General features: G+C 34.8%; 1 protein-coding gene across 1 annotated transcript in view; it reads left to right on the top strand.

The window, feature by feature from the left end:
• The window catches only part of EYA4 (EYA transcriptional coactivator and phosphatase 4), an 86,741-nt gene that overhangs the window by 24,976 nt on the left and 48,570 nt on the right, over positions 1-13,195 (top strand). The window contains exons 4-8 of the mRNA XM_023730078.1: positions 340-406; positions 2,091-2,233; positions 2,374-2,517; positions 4,234-4,313; positions 11,914-12,076. Of these exons, the coding sequence (XP_023585846.1) occupies positions 340-406; positions 2,091-2,233; positions 2,374-2,517; positions 4,234-4,313; positions 11,914-12,076 (597 nt within the window). The remainder of the gene's footprint in view (positions 1-339; positions 407-2,090; positions 2,234-2,373; positions 2,518-4,233; positions 4,314-11,913; positions 12,077-13,195) is intronic.

Below are 13,195 nucleotides of genomic sequence, written 5' to 3'. Positions count from 1 at the left end.
CCTATAACCAAAGCTTTTCATTCATAGCATGTTAATTAATACATAAGAGCGTGCTATTGACTTGAGAGAATAGAAGAATGATAGACGGGAATGGCTTGTGAGAAGAATGTTCATTTCATGCTCTTAGAACCAAATGTGAAGCCGTTTAATTAGGAGAATGTGTTTAGGCAGCTGTTTCTTTTTAGAAAGTGCATTTTAGAAGATGAATTTATTTTCTTTTTTAGAAAATGAGTGTTTAGAAATACAAATTTAACATGATAATTTCTTCAAATTGGTTTCGTACATGCTAGTGAAAAATATTTATGAAGCAACCTTTTGTGTACTGGTTATGTCTTACAGTAATAACAAGTAGTGGCTACAGCCCCAGATCAGCGCATCAGTATTCCCCACAGCTATATCCTTCCAAGTAAGTGTTCAGTAGAGTCTTTCAGATTTGTTAGAACAATTTTCCAGGGTTATCTTTATTAATCTGTATTCAACTTTAAATTGGCATATTTTATGTATATTAATATATTATAGATAGATAGTTGGGCAGATAGATACTTGGGTAGATTAGGAATATAGGTATTCCGTACAAATCTAGAAATAGAGACACACCCATTTTTCTCTGGACATTTCCCTTTATTCTGGATATTTATATTCCTTGAGGAAAGCATCAAGCTCAAAGCAGAATACACTGGTTTTTGAATGCAAATCCAAAAGTGACAGTTTTAAGAAAACCTAAGGAGATTAAATTTTATCCATACCTCAACACTTTGTAATTTGTTCTATGACTGAGATATTTTTATTGGATTTCACGTTCTAATAAACATAACACATTACATATACATGCATATGTATCACAAATCTAAAATTTTGGAACATCTGGATAATTGCAAACAAATTCAGATATACGTCCAATATTGTTAAACTTGAAATATCTACATCCAGATGTTTCACAATTTTAGATTTGTGATACATTTGCATTTATATATAATTTGTTATTTTCTGCAGAAACTAGAGCATCTGTCCTTAAGTATAGGCTGAGGATTGGAGATCAACTGAGGACAATATGTAAAATGTGGCGTAATGAAGGGAAGGGCATTCCATTTCTTTTCAGAAAGGCTCCTACTTCTTTTTTGTTTGTTTTTCTCAAAGATTTCCAATTCTAAGTAGATAGTTTTTCTAAGGAATGGAAAAGGTAGGAGCAGTGCAGACCAGCAGTTGATATGGAACTGGAGATATGGACATAGACAGTTACTACATGCTAATGAGTCTACTCCCTGGAGTAGTTGGACAAGTTCTTAGCTGAGATGATCTCTCATCATTCAGAATTCCTTGTCATCTAATATAACATTTGATAAACCTCCTCACATTTTCATATGCTTGCCGTGTACTCCCTGAAATGGTTGATGTACAGTATTTCCATTAATTTTAAATTATTACATGAAATTCAGATGCTTCAAGAAGTTAATCATCTGTATTTAAATAACCTAGTTTAAGAATTTAAAACTTTTTTTTTTTTATCAAATGCTGGTGTATATTTCATTTTAGCTTCTAATAATTCAGTGTGAATGATATGATACTACTACTAACATTCTCCACAAGTTTCAGGATATTTAAAAGCTATATAATCCATTTATATAGCTATATAAATTTAAAAGCTATATAATTTTTAAATAGACTTTTGTAGTCATTGCACAGTATTAAGTCACTCATTGTGAGTGTAAATGTGCTCTTGAGCATATTAATTAACTGGCCTGTGCTCCACTTTTCTCATTTCCATATTGATTGGGGAATTATTTCAGATGTAAACAAAAGTTAGTGACCTGGAAGAGACTTCACATATAATATATAAGTCATTTTTCTCATCTTACAGGTGATGTAGACATAGAGAGGTTAAATTATTGGTCCAAGATCACTAGACTAGTTTATAGCCTAGCCTGGGCTGCTGACATTCGAACTCATTTTGTTCTCTCCTATATTGTTAAAATTAAATTGTAGATAAATAAGATTACTTCCTGGGTATTATAAGGTTTCACTGAATCTAAGCTGTCTGAATTAATATGCAGTCTTTGTTGCCACAGTAATGCTATTTTTCTGATATTTAGGCCCTATCCACACATTCTTTCTACACCAGCAGCTCAAACAATGTCCGCCTACGCAGGCCAGACTCAGTATTCGGGGATGCAGCAGCCAGCCGTCTACACGGCCTACTCGCAGACAGGACAGCCCTACAGCCTGCCAACTTACGGTATTTCATATCTTCTGTCTTCTCCTTCTTTGGTTAGAAGCAGGTAATCCTGCTGGTTAGAAGTTGTATATCCTAAATTGCAGCTCAGAAGTAAGATCATTTTACTAATGAAATGATTTGCATATGCATTTTCCAAACAGACTTGGGCGTGATGTTGCCGGGCATCAAGACAGAGAGTGGACTTTCACAAACCCAGTCCCCATTACAGAGTGGGTGCCTCGGTTACAGCCCAGGGTTTTCCACCCCACAGCCAGGCCAGACACCTTATTCTTACCAAATGCCAGGTAAGTAGCCACACATGAAACCTGTTAGATGAGCACTAATTCTTTGAATGAGAGTCCTTGGCTTCAGACTAGGAACATAACACCATGCAGACAGCTTTAAACTTCACAACTGCTCACACAATTTCATCAGAAAACACAAATAACTAGGCGGAAACGTAATGAAAATAGTTGAACATACATGAAGAAGCATGATCCATACCAAATTTAAATACTTAAATTTAAACTGTGCAACATCCGCAGGAAACCAAGTCCAAGCAAAGCAACCTCCAAGCCAGTGTTTGCAAAGCCATAGCGTCAGGCAGCACATTTGGTGCCTACTTAAACTATTGAAAAGGTTCATAACACAAACCAGTATTTTTGCAGTATTCCTTAAGTGCTTAACTCTGTTTTGATTATATTTAAAATTGCATTAGCACTCTTGTAAGTCTCCCTTATCTTTGAATGATTGAGGATATTTGTTCATTCCTAACAATTCCCTATTGATACTATATTTTCTAATAAAAATATTTATATAATTTGTATCACCCCCAAAAATCTCAGTGTCATTAATTTTTCTTCTTATTGTTGACTCCCATAAAAATTATGTTTGCTTTTTATGTAGTAGATGGCAGAAAAAATTGAGCGACGTAGTGAAAACATTAAAAACTAGTTCCTGTCTTTTGTCTGTATTGGTCATCATAAATTTGGAACTATATTAACATATTTGAGCCTAGCAGTATTGACATTTTAGTCAGTTGACTAAAATGAAATAATTACTTAGACCTTTTTGGCTGAAATGGCAGATTCCTGTTTATCTAGAATGTAGGTAGGCCCGTACTTGCATACAAGCTACGGCCACAGTGAGCCACACACAGCTTCAGTTAGCAGTGTGCAAGGGGGCATAGAGACATTTTCATTTATTCCCCAAAATACTTTCATATTGCATATTCCAGGTCAGACCAATTTGTGTTGATTACATAATACTATTGCTATTCAAAACACATTGATAAAACAAATAATCAGCTGCCTCACTAGTCTTTCATTTTACCCTTGGCAAATACATTTCATCAGGACATTTTTTTAAAACCTGTGATTGTTCACTTGTTTTTGCCCTCATTAACAAAATAAATCAGTAAATAAATTCAAGACCTTTTAGTAAAGTTTTAGAAGACCTGCAGCCCTAAATCACTGCAAAGTACAGTTTCCCTCGGTCTGAACCCTAGATCACAGCTTTTTGTTCTACCAAATGGACTTTAGAAACAAAAAGAGAGGGAAATGCAAACATCAATTCTGAATGGGTTCTGTATGTTTATTTCCTAAGGCAGTCACATCCAGAGGTTTAACTCAAGTGATTTTGTATACAAATACAATCGATATGATAATTTGGAAGTTCTAGTAGTTTCCTGGAAGTAGTCTCAGTCTGTATAATATTTTATTTTTTGAATACCCCTTTACTTTTAAGACACTTAACGCTTGAATGTTAGCTGCAGTCCTTGCTAAAGCTGTTCCAATGTGCTCCTGTTCAGCCAAACTCCCATAGGAAAGACTTTACCTGCTATTACAAGAGGGATAGAGCCAAGCACATTTTCTTTATAAATCGCTTGACTTCAGTTTTCACTGCCTTAACAATTACAACAAAATTCAAAACTGATTTCTCTCATTGAATTCTGCCAAGTGAAGTATTTTTGTTATTGTACAAGAAACACTTTTTAAATGCAATTTGTTCTTTGTCTCTAGGTTCTAGTTTTGCACCATCCTCTACTATTTATGCAAATAATTCAGTTTCCAATTCAACAAATTTCAGTGGTTCACAGCAGGTATGGTAGCTTTTTTGTATGTCTGCTTTTTTGTATCTATTTCCTATTTTTAAAGTGTAGTTTCAAGTTGACATGTAAGTGCGTATTCTCACAGAATAACATTTCTTTATCTTAAATTCAAATGATATTTCAGGATAGTAAAAAAATCAGCCATTCAGAATTTCTTGAGATATGTGTTATTCTGGATATTTTAGATTTTCTGGTTGCTGAAGGTTTGCCCTTTAATCATTTAAACTGGGATTATTTTAATCATTTATTTTGGAATTATAAAATCTATTACAGACTATTCTGTTATCTTAAAATAGACTGAACATAATTATATTTTTCTTAATAAAAGTTATCATTTATAAACATTAATTAATAGATTGAACTAAAATTAATAGTTGGATTGTGCTGTAGTTTGTATGACATTTTCCGTCCTAAATAGGATCATTTGTTACTAAACGAAATACCTTCCAAACTACTGTTGGCTGGGTTTTTTTTGTTTTGTTTTTTGTTCTGTGATTCCTTTTAATAAATATTTTGAGTCCTGCTTTTCTGACAGCTGTAATTTTTTTGCTTTTACCACTTTGCCTGCCTCTAGAAGTCCTTAGTGTTCCTCTTAATTATATTTTTTAAATATTTTTATGAGTTTTAAAATCGAGCCTATTAGAATTATGTGTGTAGCAAAAGCAGATGTCCCTGATTTAATGAATGGACTCTGAGTGAGATGAATTTGTGAAATATGTTGACACTTCAGGTATCTTTTGTCCTTATTTCCTAATTCTCAACCATGTGCAGGATAGTTGAGAATGAAGAGTAGCCAGTGCACAATTTCACTTTGATATAATTGCTAGACTTTCATATATTCTAAAATGTAAGCTATTACACAAGGACTAGCTCTTTTGACATACTGAAGGAATTCTATTAATTGCCTTCTCCTTACAGTTTTTATTAACAAAAGGCCAAAAGGAATTTTTATTATTAAAATAGTGTGGAATCACAATATTTTTGATAGGATTAAACTGCAATTTGGCATTAGTTAGAAAAATAGTTTCTTTAAATACCAAATGTCAGAGTCATTTTACATACTTTATCAAAAAAAATTGAGAATTTTTAACTATCCAAGTAGCTTAATTTGACTTACTTATTGATACAGTGAATATTTATTGAGCACTTGCTATACATTAAATTTTTGGCTAGGCATTGATGATTCAAAAATAATAATAAAAATGATTATCCGTTGTTCCCTACTATCTAGAAGGATAAGATCTCCTGAAGAAACAAACATGAAAATAATACCAACAGAGGGTGTTTTATAATGAGTATAGTAATAGAAATATGCACTAGGCAGAGAGGTAGTGAAAAAGAAAGATTCCTCAGCTCTACTTGGGTGGGTTAAAAAAAGCTTCATAAAAGAGAAGAAAATTTATTGACAAAGGTAGATTTATATCATAACAAGGATCCAGTACTATCTGAATATTTAAATAACAGTTGCCTTAATATAAAATGTAACCTATATATTAGACCGTGGTCTGAATAACAATTTAATTCTTTTAAGAAATACTTAATGAGTACCTATTATGTGCCAGGAGCCCCTGGGTGGTGCAAACAGTTAATCTGCCTAGCTGCTAACTAAAAGATTGGAAGTTCGAGTCTACCCAGAGGTGCCTCAGAAGAAAGGTCTGGCATTTTACTTCCAAAACATCAGTCACTGAAAATCCTATGGAGCACAGTTCTGCTCTGACACACATGGGGTCGCCATGAGTAAGAATTGACTCAGTGGCAACTGGTTTATTATGTATTAGAAACTGATTTACATTCTTGGGACAGAATGGTGTAAGCAAGGGTGGATCAGACCTGATTCTTTCCTCATGGAGCTTACAGCCTACTGAGAGAAGCAGACAATAAATCATTAAAAACATAAATAAATACAGAATTAGAAAACATGAAGGAAGAGAACAGGATGCTATTAAAAATAGAAATCTAATTTTGAGTAGGGAAGGATTTTTGGAAGCTACTCTGTGGAAACCAAATTTAGGCCAAGATTTCGAAGAGATAAGAAAAGAATGATGGCGAGGGCCTTTCAGATATAGAAAGTAGCACACACCAAGCCCCCCGAGAGGCAAAAGACTTGGTGTGTCCTCTGGTGGTTTCTGGCAATCATTGGCATTCCTTTGTTTGTAGTTGCATCTGTCAAATTTCTACGTCTGTCTTCACATGGCTGTCTTCCTTCTGTGTGTATCCATCTTCTCTAAATTTCCCTTTCCTAATAAAGACACCAGTTATGGATTTAGGGTACACCCTAATCCAGTATGACATCATCTTAACTTGATGACATCTGCAAGATCCTATTTCCAAATGAGGTCACGATCACAGGTTCCAGGTGGACATGAACAGTGATTAAAGCATTCAGCTGCTAACCAAGTGGTTGACAGTTCAAATCCACCAGCCACTGCTTGGAAACTCTATGGGGTAGTTCTGCTCTGTCCTGTAGGGTTGCAATGAGTCGGAATCCACTCGACAGAAATGTTTCTTTCTTTTTTTTTTTAATTCAACTCCTAAGGGGTCCTGGTGGCACAGCAGTTAAGCTCTAAGCTGCTAATAGAAAAATTGGTGGTTCAGACCCACCCAGATGCTCTGTGGAAGAGAGACCTGGCAGTCTGCTTTTGTAAAGGTTACAACCAAGGAAACTCTATGAGGCAGTTCTACTCTGTCACGTGGAGTCACTATGTGTTGGAATTGACTAAGTGGCACTCAGCAACAACCCATTCAACCCATACAGGACCTGTGGTTTAGAATAAGGAATTTGGATTCTGTTCCAAGGCCAATGGGAAGCTATTAAAAGGGTTTGAGCAGGAGAATAGCATAATATAATATGGATCTTGAAAATATTACTCTGGCTTCAGGGACTTCGGAGAAAGCCAAAATGGAAACCAGGACACAAATTAGAAACACAATCTATTAGCTGCAACAAGAAATGAAGGTAGCTTAGACAAGGGTAACAGTAATGGAAATGAAGAGGAGGGGAGATTTTTGTTTTTTTTTTTAATACAAAAAGACATAATTTCCAGAAGCTAGTACTCTGGACCTTTCCAATAAGTCACTTCATCTTCCTCTAAAGGCATTAGCAACCTAATGTAGAACTTCAGCACACAGACCCTGGAATCAGGCTTTATGGGCAGGATGTCACTAATAGGTGTGGGAGGTGTAGACTGTATCCGGTAGCATTGTCAGGAGGGATGACACCAAAAAGACTGTCTATAAGTTTTTTGTGCGGTGTTTCAGCAGAAATTCATTATTTTTTCTAAAAATACCCCTGTAGTTAGTTATAACAACAAAAAAATTTTTGTAAGCCCAGCTTACATGTATTAATATACCTATAAGGCTAAAACTCTATGCTAATTTACGTTTTGAACCTTCTCTAATGGTGGAGTAGTGGTTAAGAGCTACAACTGCTAACCAAAAGGTCGGCAGTTCAAATCCACCATACGCTCCTTGGAAACTCTATGGGGCAGTTCTACTCTGTCCTGTAGGGTCGCTATTAGTCGGAATTGATTCGACAGCAACAAGTTTGGTGGGTTTTTTTTGGTAATGGGTTCTGGTCAGAGCTGTTCATTATTACCCAATTACAATGATGCTTCGAATCACGTGGTTTCATCTGCACGTGCTACAAGCATAAGCTGTTGTTTTCGTTACTGCTGGTATGTTTATAGTTGCAGATTTTGTCAAATTTTCTGGTGTTTTAGTTACAATATTGTGGTAATTAGTATTTGTGAACTTAGATCAGTAACTTTTTTGAGAAGGAAATAGTAACTAAAGGAAAAGAAGGAGAAAAATCAAAAAAGGCATCTGCTCGTTTACTAATAATGTTGTAATTCAGTGTAGAAGAATTTTACAAAACAATTTTGTTGTTAGTGTTCATATAGCCCAAGAAATATTACATTTAAGCAGTTTACAGCTGTATTTATCATATATTATTCTTTGATTAAAATTGATCTAAACTTACATGTATAACAATTATTGATTATATAACTGACAACTGAATAGAGAAATTGACAGTTTAAAACATGAAGTGGGGGAAAGGCTGTGTTTTTTGATACGTGTTAGAAATGTAACTTAAATCTTAAATTCAGTTTTTTTAAATTTTTGTCTTTTTTTAAATTTTCTTTAAAAATATCACCATCTTGCAAATATATACCTGACTTTGATGATATTTTCAGGGTTTAAGTTTGAATTATGGTTAAAAAAAATAGTAACACATTAAAAAGTGAGTTGGCGAAAGGCATTGGTTTTGATGAAGTCATTCACAAGTTCACAGCTTTAAACGCCAGGAAAGGAAAGCTCTGATTTAGTGGAGATGTTCACTAAGTGCTGAAATGCTTGCGTATTTGTTCCTGTTTATTTTTATTGTTTATTATTTCATTTATGAATATATTTCCTTATGGATTTGTCTACAACTTCTAAATTATTTGGTCCGTGACTGGTTATGCAAACCTAATGCTTTAATATATCTCATGTAACGGTAAAGTTGTTTAACATTAGAATGAACATAATTTTGATGTAGTTCTTAAATGTTTTCAATTCAAATTCTTTTCTTACTGAATTTTCACTTTAACCGCATGAAACTATGTAAATGTAAATACATTTAGACTGTGCATATAATATTCTAATTTAAAGGTATAATTTTAATTTTGCTTAAATTATAATTTTAATTTTAAATTAGCTGCTGTCTCTGGGTCCAAATTGTAGCACTGAAACTTACTGGCTGTGTGAGATTGGGCAAATTATCTAGCCACTCTGTATCTTGGTCTCCTTTGATATAAAATAGGAATAATAATAATACCACATAGAAGGTTATAAACACTGAGTAAATATATTTAATCCCCTAGAATAGTGCCTGATGCAAAGTAAAAACCCATTGCCATTGAGTTGATTCTGACTCATAGTGAACCTGTAGGACAAAGTAGAACTGCCCCATCGAGTTTCCAAAGCTGTAATCTTTACAGAAGCAGATTGCACATCTTTCTCCCGAACCTCCAACCTTTCAATTAGTAGCCAAGGGCTTAACCATCCTACCGCCAGGGCTCTGATGCAAAGTAAGCACTATGTAAGTGTTTGCTATCACTATTTTACTCTAAGAGAGATGTGTTCGAAACTTCAAATATTGATTAAATTTTTCTTGGTTTACAGATGGTAGTGGGGGAACATCTGCTCCTAAAATTAACATACAAAATAGAATTTTAGTTTTCTGCCATATTACTTAATTCTTTTTGAGAACACACATAAAAATTTTGCTTATGATCAGTTTACTTATAGAGAGACTTTCCTTTTTGGAAATCACATCAAAATGTGGATCTTTGATAATGATGAAGCCATGAAATACCTTAAAGCATAGATGAATTTGGAGTACATTATGCTGAGTGAAGTAAGCCAATCACAAAAGACAAATACTGTATGAGACCACTATTATAAATAGTCAAGCAATGGTTTAGACACAGAAAGAAGCATTTTTAATGGTTACCAGGGATGGGAGGGGGAGGGAGGAAAAATCATTAACTAGAGAGTAGACACATGTTAACTTTGGTGAAGGGAAGGGCAGTACACAATAAGGGGGAAGTCAGTTCAACATAACCAAGGCAAGAGAAGACACTGAGAGGTACACAAGAATAAAAGGCAACAAAGGTAAATACTATAACATACACAATCCTGCAACAACAGTAATAAACAATAATTTATGAGTAGATACCTAAGTAGATAATGTATGCCGAATATGGGAGAGCATATGGGAGTACACACACGCACGTATATAGGTTTGGCTGTGGATATTTCTACATGTATATTTGTATGTGCTGCATGTATATTCGTATATATAATAGAGCACACAGGGGACACAGTCATGGAAACAGCCTAGACATAACCAAATACCTCACGAGACTGAGTTACTGGGCTTGAAGGCTAAGGACCATAGTCCCGAGGGATATCTAAGACAACTGGCATAACATAGTTCATAAAGAAAATATTCTACATCCTATTTTGGTCAGTAGTGTCTTGGGTCTTAAAAGCTTGCAAGCGGCCATCTAAGATACAACTATTGGTCTGTTCCAACCAAAGACTCAAGGAAACAATTAGTCTAAGGGACTAACTGACCACAGGAACTACAGCCTCCACCAGCCTGAGACCTGACAAACTAGATGGTGCCCAGCTACCACTACCGACTGCTCTGACCAGGATCACAATAGAAGGTCCCGGTCAGAGTGGGGAAAAATAGAACAAAATTCAAATTCATAAAAAAAAAAACAGATTTACTGGTCTGATACTGACTGGAGGAATTCCCACGACTGTGGCCCTTAGACACCCTTCTAACTTGGAACTGAAGCCTTTCCCAGTGATCACCTTTCAGCCAAATAATAGACAGGTCTATAAATAAACAATAAGACAGGTGAGGAAACTGCTGTTTTGACCAATCATCTGCATGAGACCAAAAGAAAAACATATGCTCAAAAGCAAAGATGAGAAGGCAGAAAGGGGCAGGAAAACCAGAGGAATGGAAATGGAAAGCTCAGGGTGATAATGCGGAGAGTGCTGACACATTGCAGGGAGTACAGTCTATGTCATGGAACAATCCGTGTATAAACTATTGAATGGGAAACTAATCTGCTCTGTAAACCTTCACCTAAAGCACAATAAAGAGGAAAGAAAGTTCAAAAAAATTAAAAAATAAAAATGTGGATCTTTGTTCTCTTAGGAACAGTGTCATATTAGGAGGCTTTAATCCTGACCAAAGATTTGTCATCATTGATAACAATGTGCACTAAAACATGCTAGGTATATAAACACCAATTGCTTGAACAAATTCTTACTATCTTAACAGGTAAAAAGTTTTGAAGAATCATTTAGATCATTGTAAGTTTCTTTAAAAAAATTGGTAAAAGGCAGATCAGAGGAGTGGGTTCATTGCTTTGTTTTCTATATGAAAACAAAGGGAACAATATAAATATTTAAAAACATTACCAAAGACTTTAGATCAAGACCTCAGGTGGCATGTAGCTTGTTTAGAGGCTGGGTTAAAAAAAAAAAAATCTCTAATTCATCTTCTTTTATTTACTCTTTATGTCCTGCCAAGAAAACAGAATTATCAAGGGTATCATTGAATGAGGAGAAAAAAAATCACAAAAATACAGACTGAGGTCAGTGTGGAAGCTGGGAGAGGCAGCCACACCTCCTTCTTGCTGGTGATGTTAATAGATATATAAAAACTGATTTTGTGAATATGAACTTATTTCATCTCCTTCTGTCCCCTTCAAGTGCATAGGACCTAATGATGCAAATCTTTGGGTTAGTAATTACAGGGGGTAAGGTGAAGTATATGCCATCTTTAGGTGGATTAAAATTCATGTACTGCAGCTGGTTTGCAAAACCATCAGGCCATTCAGTAGTATGTGCATGTAGAAGATATCTGCAAAATAGTCTTTGCCCGTTAGGATCACATCCAAGTTAGAGACTTAGAAACAAATGGAGCCAAATAATAGTGTTTCAGTTACAGTGGTGACTGGTTTTCTTTGAAGCACACTAGAGGGTAATTTCTCTTCAAACACACACATCTCAATTATTGTTTCAGGATTATCCATCCTACACAGCCTTTGGCCAAAACCAGTATGCACAGTATTACTCAGCCTCAACGTATGGAGCATATATGACATCAAATAACACAGCTGACGGCACATCATCATCGTCAACCTATCAGTTGCAGGAATCTCTCCCAGGACTGACTAGCCAACCAGGTACAGATCTTCATCCAGGTGAAATACTTTTATATGTTTTGCTGTGTCTAATAATATGAAGAAATAGACATTTTGAAAACATGGCTGAAAGCTCCCAGATAATTATGCTTATGTTTAATCTGTGTTAGCATCACTGCATAAAATGAGGCTATCCTGGCATTTCAGGAAATCCTTCTTTTAGATTAGGGGAACTTAACCTCAAAATGACAGTATGCATTACATATAAATATGGATGTAAAAAAGTGAATGTACCTATTGCCAGACTGTTTTTTTTATTTTGTGAATAACTTGAAACTCATCAAAAAATTATAATATTATCTTCTTGGGATATAAACAATAATATTTCCATCATGGCTAAGGGACTGTATAGTTCCTTCACCTTAAGTCATCAGTTGCTCTACTCTAGTGAGCAGGAAGTGAAGTATTTGTGGGGTCAGTGGTGGATAGTTTAATATCTTTGTCTCATCAGCACATATTTAAAATCCATTGTATTGGTTGTTGTCTGTATCTTACTAAAATTGAATTTTCTGGCACATATTTGACAGAGGTGAAGCATTTAAAGATAAAAGCAAGACTTTCTATAGAAATTATTGATCTGATTCTAAAATTACAAAGAAAGACAAAGGAACTAGAATAGTCAAAACAATTCTGAAAAAGAAGAACTAACTTCAAGGGCTCACATTTGCTGATTTTAAGACATACAACAAAATCCTGGAATTAACACTCAAGAGAGTGTGGTATTGGCAAAAGGACAGCTACAGAGAGCAATGGAACAGAACAGAGAGTTCAGAAAGAGACCTATACATGTATTTAACAACTTATTTTCAACAAAAGTGCAAAGGCAGTTCATTGGAGAATGGATAGTCTTTTCAACAAATGATGTTAGAACAGTTAGACATCGATATGCAAAAAAAAAAAAAAAAAATCAACTCATAACTCACACCATATACAAAAATTAACTTGAAATGGATCATAAACCCACATGTAAAAACTAAAACTATAAAACTTCTAGAAGTAAACATGGAGAAAAATCTTTGTGATCTTGGGTTACACAAAGTTTTTATACATATAACACCAAAAACACAACTGGTAAAAGAAAATACATGATAAATTAGACTT

Source organism: Trichechus manatus, unplaced genomic scaffold (assembly GCF_000243295.1).
Source record: "Trichechus manatus latirostris isolate Lorelei unplaced genomic scaffold, TriManLat1.0 scaffold00002, whole genome shotgun sequence".
NCBI classification, from domain to species: Eukaryota; Metazoa; Chordata; class Mammalia; order Sirenia; family Trichechidae; genus Trichechus; species Trichechus manatus.
This window is presented reverse-complemented; position numbering and strand designations above follow the sequence as displayed.